At 43.3% G+C, this 18,569-nt stretch overlaps 1 protein-coding gene across 1 annotated transcript in view; it reads right to left on the reverse strand.

Annotated features, from left to right (window-relative positions):
* Positions 1-411: 411 nt before the first annotated feature.
* CHSY1 (chondroitin sulfate synthase 1) overlaps positions 412-18,569 on the reverse strand; it is a 72,098-nt gene continuing 53,940 nt past the window's right edge. Inside the window, exon 3 of the mRNA XM_037000650.2 lies at positions 412-3,352. Coding sequence (XP_036856545.2) covers positions 1,760-3,352 — 1,593 coding nt within the window. The 3' untranslated portion in view covers positions 412-1,759. The remainder of the gene's footprint in view (positions 3,353-18,569) is intronic.

An 18,569-nucleotide genomic window follows, 5' to 3' on the forward strand; every position in this document is an offset into this window, starting at 1 on the left:
TAGTAGTAACTGTGCACAATCTGGTAGCTGGGTTCATCCTAACACCCCGAGGATGTTCACGCACACAGGGCCACTCCTTGCGGGAGGGCTCTTGCTACAGTGCAGACTCTAATGAGCCCAGGAGGTCCACTACAGGGCCAGGAAGGTGTAGGTGTACCAAGAAGCCCGACAGGGGTTGGACTTGGTTTGAAGACCCTTGTTCTAGAGAACACAGACTCACGGGCTGAAGGAGAGCCCAGAACAAGGTCATTACAGGAAAAAACAGAAGACGCACTTGAAAGTCATTTTCACTTCATTCCCAAACTGCAGACCATGTATTCCCCTCAAATAACTTACAACTTTATGAATCGGAGCTTACGGTTTTTGCTCTCCAAATTCTTTAGCAAAAACAGAAGTAATGAGACAAAATGCTTCTGGAAAGTACAACAGAAAATACTGTTCACTGGTTTATTTTTCCCAATGAGCAATAGACTATTTACAAATTAGCAGATCTCCAACAATGTATACTAAAATGGCAAGTCTATTACTGTTTGAAATCTAAATGAAAAAGAAATTTATTAAGGCACATTTGATCTGTGAGTTTAAAACAAAGTTTCCAGTATAATGACAGGTTCATTTCACTTTTGTCCCCCACACACGTGAGCACCAAAATTGTCAAAGACACTTAATATTTAGTAAAACAGTAAGGAATGTAAAAATTGACAGGGGGGAGAGCGCTTTCAAAAGGAAATCTTTGGAGATCACTTTACTGCAAATAAAACAGACTAAACACAAGCCTGATACACATAAATACTAATAACTAACAGGTACTTGAGAAATGGCAGAGTTCTAAACAATGGATATTAAATAAATTAAAGGTATTTCAGATACAAAGGATAAAACGAAACAGTAACTAAAGAACGAAATAACCATCGCTGCCAACGCAGCACAGACAGGATGAAGGGAATGAAATCAAATACATTTTCCCCAATGTTTTCATCAGGGGGGGTTTGGGTTTTTGTTTTAGTTTGTTCCCATTAGAATTTATTACAATTCTTCTTTGCCATTCTAAACATTAACATTTTACCCCTTAAAGAAGAGGGTCAAGAAGAGATAAATTACCAAATCCTGCTTGGTATTTAATCCCAGGTCCATGCAGGCCACACAAACTGTAAGAGCAGCCATATTTCTCATTGTGCACCTCCTTGCTCGCCTTCTTTCATGAGCCCAAGTTTCAGGGAAAGAAAGAATCAGCTTTGGGAAGCTCTCGTGAAGGTGATGATGATGCAGCTGTTATCACATTTCCTTATTTTACAACTGGAACACAAAATGGCTTAAGAAATAAATCATCGTAAAAAAAGACAAAGGTAGAATCTGTGCAATGTTAACAGTTACAACAAAACATTTACCAGAGTTACAGTGTTTTGTTACAATAATACTTTGCAGGAACGTTCATGTTTTCCATTTTCTGCCATCAGACTACATGTAGCAAAGGGGTCTGAGAAGGAAATGTAAAAAAAAAAAATTTTGTTCATCAGGTACATTTCAACATTTCAAGTCATGATTAAGCAGGTCTGCTACGTTACATGCAGCAAGAAAATGTGTTCAAAGGCAAACATGATCACATTTTTGTTCAAAAAGCTCAATCTTCAAGGAGTCCTTTGTAAGAAAAATCATATGTAAAATATATCCTCATATGGACTTCAAAAACGGATCATACAAAACATTTCTGAAAAATAAATTAGATAATTAAAAAAGTCTTTTCCAGCAGAGCTGGATATTAGGCTGTCCTCACCGAGCCATTATTATTGCTGCTTTTACTGTAACTCGGATCATTTTTTTCTAGCCACATTTCAGCCAACTGCTGTGTGGACCCATATGTTGATGCTTTGGACCCTAAGCACATTTTGTACTGTTTGGGGTCAAGATTGGGATCACAGAAGACAGGGTGGTGGACGTGCACCACTCCCACTTCTTGGCTCCTAAATGTCTTCAAACCTGCCTGGACAACCTTGTTGAAAAGGTCCACATCCTCAAGTCCCCAGCCTTGGATGGAAACATCAAAGCCGCCTACGCGGACGAGATCTCCCTTATAAATACAGGTAATGCCAAACCCATAGTTTCTCCAGAAGCCAGTTTTCTGAGTAAAGGCAAAATGGCTGTCACTGGGAACTTTCCCACTATACACAATCTTTGGATCATACTGGCTAAAAATGATTGGAAAATATATTTGTTGGCCCAGAACTGTATTTGCTCGGCATCGTTGAAGGAATTCTGTAGTAAACACAAGGTCAACGTCACAGAAGAAGAGCAAAGATTCATTGTTAAACTGGGACGATCCTACTTCCAGGGCCAGAGCTCTTGAAAACTCTCCAGACACGGGCAAAATCTGCATGTCAGCTTTAGGGTACTTCATGCGGAAATCCCTCATGAGCTCTACTTGTCTGGCCTTGTCGGGATTGGAGTCAGAATTGAAAAGCAGAACAACAAGCCTGACGTTCTGATTTGGAATGAGACATGTCTTCTCGAAGTTTCCCATAAATCTCACAAACATGTCAAAACGTCCAGACAAAGGAATCAATATATTTATCTTTTTCTCTTTGGGTTCTTTGTGCTCGTTCTTGGACCCAGGGAGCTGAAAGGGAACGAGTTTCTTCAGGGAATTGGAGAGAAAGGACAAGGACCCAGACTCCCGATTGATCTTACTGGCCAATTCTGTCGCGTCCAGTTCCTCGTGCTCCACAAACTGGGTCTTGCTGAAGGTCTGCTGGAGATACGCGTGCCTCCGCACAGGAACCGTCATTTTCTTCCCTTTGTGTTTTTTGTACAGAAGCAGCAGGTCCAGGATGTACTCGGCCCCATACATGGGATTCACACGGCGGTAGCCATACTGGATCTCCTTGAAGTCAATAATGCGCCCTCTGGTCTTGGCATTGGCATTGATCATCTCCATGACCTGCATGACAATGTCATCCAAGGCCTCCCTCTGGGCAGAGTCCATCCCTCTTCGAGGGGGCTGGCCGTCAGCAGCCGAGTACAGATACTTCCCGGTCAGGAACTCCCACTCCAGGATCTCTTCCCGCCGGCGGGGCTGGAACCTCATAAAGGAAGGAGGGATTCCCAGCTGGAGGTCGTCTTTACGGACCTCGGAGTTGCTGTACTTGCTCATGAGCACAATCTCTCGGTGGAGCTGAATGGTGCGGTGGCGGAGCTCAGCTATCTTGCGGCTGAGCATGTAACTGTGGAGCCTGTACTGGTAGGGTGGGTTTTTGTTGGGGTGCAGTGTGATGGCTCGGTGGATTTTACTGTTGTGGAGATCTCTAATGTAGCCCTTTTTGTTCTGTTCGTAGTTCTCATAAAAAAGCTGCTGCATCTGTTAAGAAAAAAAAAAAGATGGCTACTTTACTACTAGGTGACCAAGTGTCCCTCTTACTTCTATTTCCTCACATACCTGAACACTCTAAAATAAAAATCTAAGTATTAGAAATCTTTCTAAATCAGCCACAGCATATCAAAGGCCTTAGGAAAAGCCCAATCTACAGCAATCCAATGCAAGCAGAATTAACAGAGATAAACTAAAGAAAAAAGGCTTCATCAACAACCGGAGCTGGCCAATATTACTCTGCAGAGAATCATGAAAAAGTTTTCCCATAAAGAAAAAGCTTAACCTTGAGATCTCAGTGCAGCAAGTCAGCGTGCCTGGGACAGCATGCCCCCCGGTTCAGCACCAAGCCCATGACAGGGCCTCAAGAGCCAAGGTCCCCCCACTGAAGACGGGCACCCAACGAGGGCTGCTGTCTATCTGGGATGGCAGACCCTGCAGCTAGCTACCCTGTACAGGAACAAACCAAATCTGATGGAGTGAAAGGGGGACCTCCTGGAGTATGACTTAGGCCAGGATTAACACTGCTTCCAGGGAGCACGGGATGGGAAGCCATGCAGGCCTGGCCCTGGAGGGGCTGCCGTGGGAGAACCAAGGGTCTGTAAGGCCTCTGGAAGCGGGCACTCTGAAAATCCCAAAAATGCCTGCTTGTTCCTCGTGTCGCGTGGGCCTTGCCATGGGCCTCACTACACGCAGGAGAGGGTGTGCTTGCTCTGCCCTTGGCCACGAGCAACAGCACAAAGCTGGCAGGGCTGGGCGCAGCGGCGGGTGCTTGAGCTCCTGGGAGCCCTGACGGAGGGCCACACTGTGCTAACGGAGAGCAACCCTAAAATAAACCCCCAGGCCAAGGTTCAGATGAGGAGCACAAGGACCCCGATCACTTAGTTTTTCTTATTTTGCCATTAGATGGGTCACAGCAAACCAAGTTGAATGAACTACATGCCCGAAGTCGTGTCACTGGTGCACCTTCCAGCTGTGCAGACTCCTGGGTGGGTGCACACCGCACGGCTACAGACATGTGTCACCTGAGGGCTGAGGAAGACAGACTGAGGACAGTCCTCTGAAGGTGCAGAAGACGGGAAATAAGTGCAGTCACCCCACCCTCTCGCCCTCAGCCCCGCAGCCTCACCAGGAACTTGAGGGGTCCTGCTTCGGGTCTCCGCAAGGGGGCAGTCTTTACAACCCGCACCTCATGACCAGGTGGGCACCTGACCCACAACCCTCTCCGCACACGGTCATCACCACAAAGAAACCAGCAACAACGTAGCGCTCCGCGACCGAAGATGAGTATAATAATCATTAGCCTGCCATAGGATGGGAGGCTACATTAACGGCTTTGTCAGAGATTTTGTAAGTACTTGTTCTAATGACATATTATTTCCATTTTGTCTGCTTATACTTTTCTAGTTTTTAACCAGGAGCATGATGAACCGTCACTCATTTTTAAAGGACCCTCCACTTCTAAGAACATGAACACACAGAACCACTGATTCATCCTTACAAGTTGCTTTCCAGGACTAGGTCAGAACAGTCTGCAGCAGGTGGTGCTTCTTCTGGCCCCGGGCAGCCAGCGCAGCCACGCCCACCTCCCCAGGTGTTTTACCCCTCAGCCTCCCAACAAGTCTCCTTGCAGAACTCTGTTCTTCTTCCTCCAATTTGGTTCTCAACACAGTAGCAGAAACAGTCATAAAATGTCAAGCGGAGGCTGAGGGCTAAAATATGAGTGTTAGAACCCACAGGATTCTCTCTTCCCAAGTGTCTCCTAAAAGGGACACGGGAACATAAAAGGAATAAACCCATAAGGATAGAGAGAATGGGAGAGGAGACCCAGCAGCCAAGAGAGAGATGCCCCCAGATTTAAGAAAATGGAGAGTGAGGGAAGGTGAAACCGAACAGCCTGCTCTGAAGAGTAAGCCAGGGAAGATACCAGCACTGCAAAGGGGAGGGGCGGCGAGGCCTGGTGCTGAATGCAGGCGCCCTGGAGAACCTGGAAATGTGGAATGCGAAGATCCCCATGTTCCCTTCCATGCAGCCAGGGGACCCCCTGCTGCCCCCTCGCCACACAAAACCACATCACAGGGCTGGGCGAAGGAGGGTGATGGCAGATGCCCAGTATCTTCAAAGACATGTTCAAGTTACTCTGCCATGAGTTATTTTGCCCTCACCAAAATCTATGTAGGATTGCCTACCAATTCCAGCTAAATCAGGACAGATGAGTAGCGAATACTGGAGATTTATTAACATCCTCATTATTTACAGTAGTTATTCCTGGATGTAATTGTCTGCAGGCTATTTTCCCTCACTTCTCTAGGGTTAGTTCACTGATAAGCACATGAACCTGAAGTTCAATTTCTCCAGAAATGAACATCTAAACATCTGGGTAGGGATGAGCTCAAGGCTGAGGCAGGGGAAGTGAAAGGCTAAGCAATGGGACCCCACCCCACCTCACCCCAGTCTTCTCCTCTCAACTGGCTCCTAGGACTCTAAGTCCCCAACTCCCCATCCAAAGTAGGTGACTGAAAGCATCTTTTCTGAATCAATTAAATAGCCCCACAGATATCTTGAATCTGCCAACAAAAAACATTCAAAAAGTTCAAAAACTACAGCAAAGATACTAGTTTAAAAATCTTGCCTGAGCTTTCAGTTAGTTTTTCAATGCTTCTTCAGTCTTAATGACAATCAATAGCCAAGGGCCATCAGGCAGTTGAAAAAGGAATCTAATGGGAAAGGAGACAAAACAAAGAAACAAAAAGGATGGTGGAAAGAGAAACAATGCAGTGAAGAAGAAAAACTCAACAACAAAACAAAAAACAAAACTATAAAATTGAATCCATGCAACAGAAACTGAATACTATGAAAAATAAAAAGAGAAAAAAAACAGCTCTTGACGTTAGCCATACAAGAGCAAAACAAAAAGTTGAATATCCCAGAAAATAGAAAAAAAACAAAAACAAAAACAGACAAGGAACAAGCAAGAAAAGTATTCATTCTAGAAAGAGAATGCACATGGGGGGAGAAAACAATACAAAAAATGGGTCTAGAATTAAAAGACTTTGGTGCTTGGATTAAACCTTAAGTGTAACCAGTACAAAGAGTACAAATTCAGAACACCACAAATAATACAATCTGAAAATTTCCAAAAAGGAGAAAAAAGGCCATATACAAATAATGAGAAACTGGACTGGCAATGAGCATAGGCAATACCACTGGAAAATAAAGAACGATGCCTTCAGAAATGAGAAGAGTGAAAATTACTCTCAACACAGAATTCTCTTCCCAAATTATCCACTAAGTGAGAGGGGAGGACATATTTTCAGATATTCAAAGGCTCAATTTTGCCTTGCATTCATTCTTTCCCAGAAAGCTATTAGACGTCTGCCTGTAGAATGAGGGAATACATCTGGAAAGAAGATGACAGGAAAGAAGAAATCCAGTAAACATGGGGTATAACACAAAGGAAAGGAAAGAGAGCCCCAGAACAGAAAGAAAGTCCCCCAAGAGGAGGCCTATGAACGGACTGTGTCCCAAGACTCATACACTGAAGCCCTAATCCCAGTGTGATGGTATTTGCAGACGGGGCCTTTGAGCGACTGGATTTAGATGAGGTCCTGAGGTTGGGTCCCCAGTGATTAGACTGGGGTCTTTAGAGGGCATGACGGGACCAGAGCGCTCTCTCTCTGCCACAGGAGGACACAGCAAGAAGGCAGACGTCTGTAAACCAGGCAGAGGGCCCTCACCAGAACCTGACCAGGCTGACACCTTGATATTGGACTCCCAGCCTCCAGAACGGTGGGAAATAAATTTCTGCTGCTTCAGCTACCCAGTCTACAGTGCTTCTGTTCAAGCAGCCCGGACAGACTAAGACAAAGGGCTCTGCAGCAGGCTGAGGGGACAAGCACAGATGTTCACTGCCTTCACCTCCAGAGTCTAGCCCAGGCCTGACACATCACAGGATGCTCAACAGATATTTGATGAATTAATGATGAATAGTCAAGGCTTTAAGCTCAGCAAATAATTAAGAAACTACTGAATGATTTCAATGCAGGAAACTTGATGAGGATGAGAGATTACACTGTATTTGGTGACCAACATGCTGGGTTCCTCTGACTAGGGCAGACTTTAAAATGTAAAAATCAGCGGCACATTTTGAAGGAAAAATATATACCCTTCCAGGCAAAGGCTGTACTTGTCATTCGGTTTTTTACTCCCTAGGAGACCAAGTATCTAACTGCACATTTTATTCTTCGCTATCAAAACCCCTCACATGGAGAGTGAGCTCCAAGGGGAACCCTCTGTAGAACACACAGTCTCTACGCACTGATTACTTCTTGGAGACTTGCTGGGACACCACGTCTCCAAACATTTTCAGGAATATATTTCTCAGCATGTTTTAGAGGCTGTCTATGGCTGTTAGCTTCATAGTGACAGAAGTCTAGAAAATCTTTACCTGAAACAGAGTGTGTGTGCTAACGGCATTAATACAAAGAAGAGAAAATTACTAACCGGCTTAGGGAAGCCTTAAGATCTCCTGAACCTATTACAGACTAAGCATTTTAAACTACAGTAGGTTGTTGTAGGCAAACTCCTTTGGCTAAACTCCTAAAGTCTGACTGGAAAGAATACTACATTATATCCTTTTTTGTTGTTAAAAAGAAATCTGCTACAGGCAGAAGTGTTGGGTATGTGTGTGTAATTTCATTAAAATTAAGGAAGGTCTAATCTATCTTACTACACTGATGGACAGTGACTGCAATGGGGTATGGGGGGACTCAATAATAAGGGCGAATGTAATAACCACATTGTTTTTCTTGTGAAACCTTCATAAGAGTAGATATCAATGACACCTTAATTAAAAATAAATAAAATTAAGGCCTAATCTATGCCCAGACTAGCTGGTGGCCCCCAGCCTGTATGACCCCGAAGGATTTACTTAGTATACTCATACTGCTACAAAATAAATGCTTTAGACAAAGAAGCCACCACCTGACAGACTGGATGGACACACACCTGCTATGATCTTAAGAAAAATCTGAGTAAATGCCAGTGAAATAGCTCCCTTTCTAAAAGGGCAAACGTAGAGGACGAAGTACTTCACAGTGAGCAGACAGAATGTAATAGGTAAGGGTGTGCACCTCCACATATGGGTACCCGCAGAGGTGTGAGACGCTGCCCAGGTCGGCTTCCAGTGGTGGTACCTCTGGTCAGTTAGCACGTGTGGCAGCTCCACCCACTCCTGCCGCCCTGCCACAGATTTCTCTATGGAACCTTATCATCACTGCCTTTGGTGTAAAGGACCAAATTTCTTCACCCTTGATATTGTAGGAGAGGAGGAGGGGGAAATTCAGATTTCAGGGAAATAGTTTTTTGAGAGAAACAGATGTCACAAAATCACCTTCAAAATTAAGAATGGGAGTATAATTTAAACCAAAAATTTCAGTAACATACCAGGACAGTGAATGATCCAGAAATCAGCTGTGATTCCTGAAATGCAGGTAGGAGGGAATAACGGACAAGTGAGGCCTGGGTGTCTGGCCAAGTGCAGATTCTGTGTCTTCCGATCCCACCTGCCCGGACCTCCAGGGCCAGCCCAGGGCCTGGAGTGCACAGCACGCCCACCATTAGTCCCCTTTGTCCCCTCTGCGCTGTTATCCCAACTTACCTTCCCATCTGTTCCCTAATCTGATCTTAGCACTTTCCCGTCTCATTTCAGCCTTTGTAGTATTAGGCACTTATATTTGATTTTGGAATCCCTTGCAAAATTCTCTTCAAATTATCTTTGTTTTTAACTTGACTAGTTTCTAGTTTCTTTGGTGCTATTTCAGTTTTTCTTGCCTTTTACTTCTCTGTAAAAAATGCCTGCCTGGCTACATTAAGGCATGCTGGTGGGTGAGATGAAACCTCTCAGGACCTGAATGGAAAACAGTTGGCTCATTACATTGAACACCTCTATCTTCTCTCCACTGTCCCTCTTTCCCTCATACTGTGGCTAATTCATCACTCACAACAATATTCCCCATTAAGCAGGTAAGATGCAGGTTAAGATTTAATTTCTGAACTCCAGGTAATTTCCTGTATTTAACAGGAATGAAGTCTCCATCCTTAAGAATTATAATCATATGACTAAAGTAAGTGTTAAGTAATTTTCTGGTAAGAGAAAACCATTATTTCTCTGAAAGAAAATTCAGAATTAATTATTTTTATAATCAAGGTTAAGAAATAAGGCTACACAGAGACATTTATTGATTTTATGGTACTAACTAGTAAGTTGTAAGACCGTGGACAAGTCACTTGAATTTGTTGGGTCTCAAGTTTACTCATATGTAAAATGACTGTTTTATACTAGAGGTCCCTTCAGGATGGAATTCTAAGATTGCATGTGCTAATTCTAGAACCAGTCACATATAATTCTAAAGCCCTGCCTTGATGTACTTCTACCATCCGTCCTGATGGGGCTGAAGGTGAAGCATGAGAATGTCACAGGATTCCACCTTCACTGAGTCAGACTGTATTTGCAGCGTTAAAGGGAACAACACATCCCCATGATCTGTTTCCATCCTATAAAAACAAACCTTCCGTTCTGCTGTTAAGTAAAAATAGTTAAAGATATGACAGTCATAGTAATTCATTTTAGTAACTCCAAGGGTAACAAATACATAATTTGTTTTAACGAAAACATTTTGAATAATACCAAGTTTAGTAATTAAGAGGGTTTATTATAAAATATTTTGATAATCTATAACTTGGCACATTCTTTGGAAGAATATTATAAAAAATGGAAAATTAAAAGGCACTTCAGAAGAAAACACAAATCAGTTATAATCAGTTTACTCATTGCTTAAAACACATGAAGAAGCCTTTTTAAGACATACAGTACCACTGATGGTTCCATTTAATTTCCAGTGCCCATAAAATAGACTGTACTCTTTTGTGCTAAAAAGCACCCCTATATTCTTGAGCTCCAGCAAAGCCATCTCCCTTCCTGTGAGATGTTTCAGGACTCTGAGTCATCTCATGGTAAATCTGAGAGGGGCTAATAAATACCAAGGTCATGTTATTCCCAGGAACTTCTAACTCAGCTGGGAATAACCATCAACATCCACATCTAATCTTAACAAATACCTTCTACGGTCTTCATTAGCAAATGTCCTTGTCCTCTGCAGTGAATGCCAACATTCTCATTAAGTCATGGTTCTCCCTCTGTTTACATTAATGTCTGTCATTAAATACATATTTCAGCCACATCAACAGACCTATCACTGCTCCAGATGGAAGACTATTTTTAATTCTGATTTATATAGCACTTCAAGTCACTGCAAATAATGTTTTCTTATCTTTTTGTCTTGAAAATTGGTTAAAAAAAATGCATGTTGCCTAAATGTCAAGATAACCTAACTGGTGGTAGTTTCAAAATAATCATACTCACAAGTTTTAAATACTAAAATTAACATTCTCATATACCTTTAGGTAGGGTTTCCAGATAATTTATTGTCTCAAGTGGGTCCTTTTGAAATGAAAAGGACAATCTGTTAATAATTAGGCCAAGACTACCAGCACAAGCTGGGCCTGTTCCTGGCTCTCAGGATATACACTTACCCTGCACTTCCCTATTAGATCTTTCCTAATTAATTCTGTGTTAGCTTTGCCAATTTTCATCCATTAAATTCAAGGAGTAGGTGCTTTGTGTTTTAAAAGATTCCAATCAAAAAATACATTCTTCATGGGAATTAAGCTGGGCAGCTAGTGGTTAAAAAAAAAAGACAACTATACGTTTGTGTCTTGAACAGTGTCAAATTCTGAAACCTAAATACCTTTAAGAGCGGTCTAACGCATTTCAAAATAATTGACACTTGAGCTTGACAAAGTAAAATGAAGACTGTTGGTAGTAATTTAAAACTTCTACATAAGACAATAAGCAAAGTGATCATGCTGAAATCAATGGTTTGCAAGTGAATATTCTGTGGTTTGAACAGTCAAGAGCAACAGTGGAGAGAGCCTTATCTGCAGTCAGAGAACTGTATCTAAATCCCCATCTCTGTCCTTTACTGCAGTCTGATCCTGGGGAGTCACTTAAGTTTTCCAGGCATCGCCCTTTTTTCCAAGAAGAAGCAAACATGGTAGCATTACAAAGCAGAACTATCTTTAAATAAACAAAGTCTTATGAAAATGTGGTACAAACACTCATGTCAGAGTACTGTATCAGGCAGGGAAAATGCAAGAGGTCACATACAAAGTAAGGATAAGCACGCACACAAGATAAAGCACCAGAGTGGACACCATCACAACCCCAGCCTGAGCCTGCTCATGAGGGAAGTCTACGAAGGGCTCCCTCAAGGGCGTCCAAAAACCTGGCTCCCAGCAGGTACTGGTCCAGGCATCCTCACTGCCTCCATTTATACGTCCCCCTTGCGGTTTTCCTTCCTAACTCCAGTCATTGTGTGACCACATGCCAGCTCACACTTGACCAAAGACCTATGTGATAAACTAATTTAAGCTGTAGTCTAGGGGGCTGCCAAAACACAAACCAAAACAAAAATAAAACTAAAAATAAACTTACAAACAGGGGCAATATGGGGGAAGTGTACTAGGTTGGGGAATTGGGAGAACAGGACATACAGAAATTCAGGTCCAGTATGGGCAGACCTTCTGATTTTTAAAAAGAGATGAGAAATCTGGCTATTTAGTGAAAAGACTCCTTTTAAATATTAGCCACCAGTTCAAATTAGAAAAAGGGACAGAAATACAAGCCAAAATAAATCTGTGAGCCAAATATCACCTACAAGTTCACTGCCTTCTAGGATTTTTTTGGTCCATTTCTGATTTGTGTGGAATCTCATTCTATATAGAAAACATTTTATATTATTTTTACTTGCCTCATTAATAAATAATATCTTACCAAAAAAAGAGACAACATCTAAAGATTTAAGCAACCTTTAAATGGTAGAGGCCTGATGCATCAGGACAATCCACTGGCATTGCTGTCACCGATGGGGCAACCAAATCAGGGCAGGGAGGCCAGCGAGGGAGAGGAGACCAAGTCCCGTCCGCTCAAGTCCTGAGGTACAGTCACGACTCTAGAACCCAATGGCATACATCACAGCTTTGTTTCCCACACTAAAGCCTGTGTTTCTGTCGCGTACGCTGTGCTGAGGGCGTCTGCAGTGGGGGACGGGGAAGTCCACGTGTTCTGGATGTCCAGGCTTAATTAACCCTCCAGGGTGAAGACCACCCATGTACGCCTGAGGCAGGATTCTCACTTCACAAGTGTCACACAAAGAAAGGCTTGAGTCCTTACAGTTTTCTTTCCTAAGAAAAACTTTGCTGGAGAGGGGGACAGAGGGAGGAAAGGGGGTGTTTCGCTGGGAGGAATGGGAACTATTAAAGCTTGAAGTTCCATAGTGTCAAATCTGTAGAGAAGTGATACAAGTAAAGGTTTTCAAAACATAGGCAGCCAATCAAGGAACAAAAAAGGCAATACAATGGAGCAAAGATAATCTTTTCAACAAACATGCTAGAACAACTTGATGTTCCCCTGCAAAAAACATGTATATATATCAATCTGGAGATGGACTTTAAATTCTTCACAAAAATTAACCCAGAATGGATCACAGACCTAAATGTGAAACACAAGGCCTTTATAAAACTCCTAGAAGATAACATGAGAGCAAACCTAGATGACCTTGGGTATGGAGATGACTTTTTATATACAACAGCAAAGACATGATCCATGAAAGAAAAAATTAATCAGCTTGACCTCATTAAGATTAAAAACTTCTGCTCTGCAGGAGACAATGTCATGAGAATGAGAACACAAGCCACAGACAGGGAAAAAATACCTGCAAAGACACATTCAATAAAGGACTATTACCCCAAACATACAAAGAACTCTTAAAACTCAACAATAAAACAACCTGATTAAAAAGTGGCCCAAAGACCTTGACAAACACCTCACCACAGAACAGATCGCAGGTAAGCACATGGAAAGATGTTCAGTATCACAGGCCATCAGGTGATGCAAAGTCAAACAACGAGCACCACACACCTGTTAAAGTGGCCCAAAAATCCAACATAAAATGCCAAGTGCTGGTGGGGAGGTGGAGCAGCAGGAACTCATTCATGGCTGGTGAGAAAGCAGAATGGTACAGCCGTAAAAGGCAGCTTGGCAGTTTCTTATAAAACTAAATACACTCTTACTGTAAAATCTAGCAGTTGTGCTCCTTCATATGTACCCAAGTGAACTGAAAACATGTCCACAAAAAAACCTGCACATAGAGGTTTACAGCAACTTCATTCCTAATGGCCCAAACTCGGAATCAACTAAGACATCCTTCAGAAGATGAACTGATAAACTGTGGTACACCCAATGGAAAGTTACATACTGTATAATTCCAACTATATGACTTTCTGGAAAAGACAAAACTGTTGAGACGGTAAAAAAAAAAATCATTGGCTGACAGGAGTTAGGGGAGAAAGGGTTGAGCACAATAGAGTTTTGGGGCAGTGAAACTATTCTGCATGATACCACAGTGGTGGATATGTGACATTACGCATTTGTCAAAACCCACAGAATATGCAACACCAAGAGGGGGCCTGACATACACTGTGGCACTGAGTGATATTACGTGTGTCAGTGCAGGTTCATCAGTCCTGACGGACGTACCAACCACTCGGCAATGTTTATAGTTGGGGGGGAAGATGGAGGGAGGCAGGGATATGGGAACACTGTACATTCTGCTCAGTTTTGCTTTGAACCTAAAACTGCCTTAAAAAATACAGTATATTAATTTTAAAAAAAAACACACAAAGGCAACATATTTGAAAAAAAATCCTCAAGTTATTTATGTTAATTAGATGATAGTGGAAACAGTTCATCTTTTTCTCTGGTTTGTTATTTATAATCAATTCTTTCATTCATTCCTTCATTCATTCATCCATCTACTACTCACTGCTCTCGGCAAAACAGAACCTTGAGAGGAATATATAAATTACTCTAAACTTCAGATCGTTTGTGGAAAGAGGAAAGTGGAAATAAAATGCAAGTGATTAACAATTCAAAGAGAATAAGATTTTTTTTGTTAAAATAGGAATCTAAACTAAAAAGCTTTATGTGAACAGAAAGCATGTTTCGAGCTCATGTACTCATTTGAGCATGTGAAATCATTTTGAGTATGAGACACCATGCTTTTCTCTCTTTCTTCCCACACATGCACACGCTCATTTAATCCTCACACTTTTAAACCCCTTGAGGCCAAAGCCTATTTTTGTTCTGGGTGCCTAACATTAGTAATTGCCCAGTTAAGTACCTGCTGAGTAAATGAATGAACCAATATTATTTCTCCCATTTTATGGATGAGGATAAAAAGACTGATCACTTAGCAATGTAAGTGGTTCCAGACTATTTAAACATCACAGTGAAAGGCAAGCACCACTCTCCACAACAGAACTAACCCCTTAGAAAAGAAAACGCACATTCAGCACACGGCTGCCTGCCCGTGAGAGGCAGCCGGTCCCCACCGTGGCCCTACCGCTCAATATTCTCAGGCAGCCTGGGGGCAGACCAGCAAAGGCAAGACAGATGCACCCTATCAGCCTCTGCCTCCACTTCCCTGACTCCCAGCAAACATGGCGACAAAAGCTACAAGGATAGGACTTCAAAATATCCAAAATAATCTACATCCTCTGGGAAATGCCAAAAGGAAAAGCACCTTACAAGAGGGCAACCAGAAATCTCAAAAATCACATGCATTCTCCCTGTCTGCATCACTGGTCTAAGTGGCCTTGAAGGTAGGCTTCAGCTGTGACTTCTCCAGCCCCACATGTAACAGCAGAGCCTGGCACATAATAAATTTTCCTAATAAACACTTATCCAAAGGATAAAATATTCATAACAGACTTTTAGTGCACTAAACAGATAATCACCCTGAATGTCCAAAACAACCTACTTCCTTTACACAACCATTCGACTAACCCTTCTGTAAGTATTAGGCAACATGTTTGAGCTGATAGCACGTCCTCTGGAGGTGCTTGATAACGCTTATTACCCCCCAATCCCTAACTGCAGTTAAACAACCTATGTGATTTTATAGCACTAATAAGCACTGCCTCCTGGAAGCCCTGCAGGGCACTCACCATGCGTTCCCTCGTTTAATCCCACAGGGAGCCAGTCCTGTTACTTCCCCACGTGTTACAAACCCAGAGACTCCAGTGTACATGGTCAGCAGCTCGCCCCTCAGCTCCGTCCTGGGAGGGGCAGAGTCTTCACAACTAGAGGAGCTCTCCCGGCAGACAGTGCTCTGGGCCTGGGCACATGCGGAGGTGGGGGTGGCAGCCCCCATTCTCCTGGAGCTCCCACCCCGGGGGAGGGACAGGCAGTTGACAGAACAGGTAACTTGTGGGACTGAGCTCTGAAGAGACAGAAAGCAGGGGGGTAGGAGGGGGTGGGGTGCGGTCATCTCACAAGCTTGGGCAGGGAGAGGCCTCTCTGGCAGGGGAGATCTGAGCAGAGACCTGAGGGAAGCCAGTGGCCCACAGGAGGGAAGTGCTCAGAGGGCACTGTAGGTCAACGACTAGAGAATACGCTGTACTCCCTCTAGAGCACCCATTTCTTCAGCAACTATGACTCACCTGCTCTGTGCCAGACCACCCGGCCTGACAGTCGGCCCTGGAGCTCCACCTGCAGCCGCTGCCTCCAGGCAGGGGGGCCGACTCCAAGTATGGGGCTAGAAAATGCGGGGTGTGTGGAGGGAGGGAGGGAATTTTAACAGCATAATCAGGAAGAAAGATTTAAAAGCTAGAAATGACTACTCCAAACTTCCTGAAAAGCACGTAAACTCCACAGGACCAAATGTTGGTCAGAAAAGCCTTAGAGCAAACAAGAGTGGAAAGTTCTCTGCTTAATGTGTGCACAGCACAAACATTCCTGGCACTAAGGATGGTCCAGTGGTAAAGCCAATCTTCCACCAAGATGATGTGAACCTTCAGGAACCTTCCTTTCTAAGAAAGCCACTCTCTTGGCAGGGGTGTGGACGCAGTGTTGCTTTCACTTTGTGAGCTGGTGGGGGCAGAGCCCTGAGATGCACCAAGGGAGGAAGGCCATGCCAGGGGTCCTGTCAGTTGCATTCAACGTGGATTTCCAAGCCCCCTTCTCCACTCATTTCCTCCCTCTCTGTCTGGCAGCCAGCAGCCGCCCGGCCTTGGCCCGGCACCAGAACTGAGTGGGATCCAAACGCCAGCCTGGTTGTCTTTTAAAGTGGAAGTGACTCAGAAGTATTAGCAACTTCCCCCAGTGCCCTCTGGGTGTGCTTACTAAGACTTCCTCCGCAGGGAAGCCACTGCAGTGACTGTAGTTAAGTAATCTTTAAGTTAGAAAACTGGACAGAAAATCACTTGTAACAATAAGAATGGGTACCTTTGTTTTATTATTAACATTTAGTTACCCAGGGACCTCAAGTACTCTAAGCTGAAAGGAAACAATTTAAAAGTTCATTCAAGGTCAGCAGCTTGCCCCTCAGCTCTGTCCTGCATTTTAAATAACTTCTAGATTAATTTTGTAGCCCATACAACTTATCTAGCCATCCATGACACCCATATAGCCCTTATGCGATATAATGAGCTATAAGAAATACTTATTTGGTCATTGAGTTGACCAAATATATACTTCCCAGGTATATTTGGTCTTCATTCACAGTTCCTGAAAACACTTCAGAGCCTTAAAGGTGAAATGGGTGTTTTGTCATGTTAATGAAGACTTTGGACCCCCCACCCAAGGGCAGGGGCTGGAGGCTGAATCAGCCAATAGCCAATGACTTAGTCAGTTGTGACTGCAATGAAGTCCCCACAAAAACCCGGGAAGGGCCTCTCGCTCTCCTGGATCCTTCTCTGTTGCAGAGTTACACTTTGGGAAGCAGAAAGCTGGGGAACTGGAAAGCTCCCACAGGCCACCAGGCCAGGCCCCAAGCTCCGCAGGATAGAAGCTCCATTATTTGGGACCTTGCCCTATCTATCCTTTATGGTATCCTCTGTTAAACTAGTAAACTGGTTTTCCTGAGTTCTGAGAGCAGCTCATGCAAATTAACGGAACCTAAGTGGGAGGTTGTGGGCACCTCCCAAGCTGCCTGGGGCTTGTGACTGGTGTTTGGAGGGCAGTCTTGTAGGACGGCGCCCTTAACTGGGGGATCTGGTGCTGTCTCCAGGCAGACAGCGACAGAGCTGAGTTCAGTCCTCCCCAACACCAGGTGTTCAGGTACTGTCTGGTGGTGAGTGTGGGAAGACCACCCCACACACGCACATGCACATTGGAATCAGGTCTGGGAACCCGAAAGTAGTTACAATGCTGTGTGTACTACTGCTGTGTAATAAGAACACACCTTCTTTCTTATCTAATATTCTTACTGTTAAATAAACTAGTAAGTGCTAGAAAGAGAATGGAGAACGACTTCCAAACACCAAAGGCATTAATTATCCACCCAGAACATCCTACTCCCACTTGGACAAGAACCACAGCACATACATGTCTCTAGGCCCCTGCTCACCCCCACTCTCTAATCTTGCCTCTATTTCTAAATTAAATCACAACCACTGACTCCGTGTGTGAGTGCCCGGGGGAAGGGGAGGCAGCGAGAGCCATGAAGGGTAGGAGTGGGGGTATTGCCACTCATGCCTTTAAAAAGTTCTATTTTCAAGAGTACACTTCTGAAAAGGATGCCGAAAAGGTAAGACCCCATCTACTCTTTGCCCAAAGCTTTTAACAGATTCCACAGTACATGTCTTATAATAAAGACAGACTACAATGAAATAAAGGAGGATTTCATGAAGTGGGGTTGTACACACAGCATTTCATAAGCTATGTAATTCTTCAAATGCACCTTGTAAAAATACTTAACATCATTTATGATTACTACTTTTAAACCTTTTTATTATAAAGTAATAAACACTCATCATGAAATCCTGCAAAGAGGAAGAAGCACTTATAAACCCACTCTGATGATGTTTCAAAGATAATCATTCTGTGCACATATTCACATATAAGGTAACAAAACCAATTACACTCTGTTGACTACATTGTGCATATAAACATGAAGTACGTCATATCTGAGTAATAATTGTACTTCTGACCACCATTATTTTCCTGAAAAAGTTAACAGTAACTGCTAAATAAAATCAAGCCATTCTACTTGGCAATCAGGACTTCAACCAAAGAAAAAGAGACACT

Source organism: Manis javanica, chromosome 18, assembly GCF_040802235.1.
Source record: "Manis javanica isolate MJ-LG chromosome 18, MJ_LKY, whole genome shotgun sequence".
Lineage (NCBI taxonomy): Eukaryota > Metazoa > Chordata > Mammalia > Pholidota > Manidae > Manis > Manis javanica.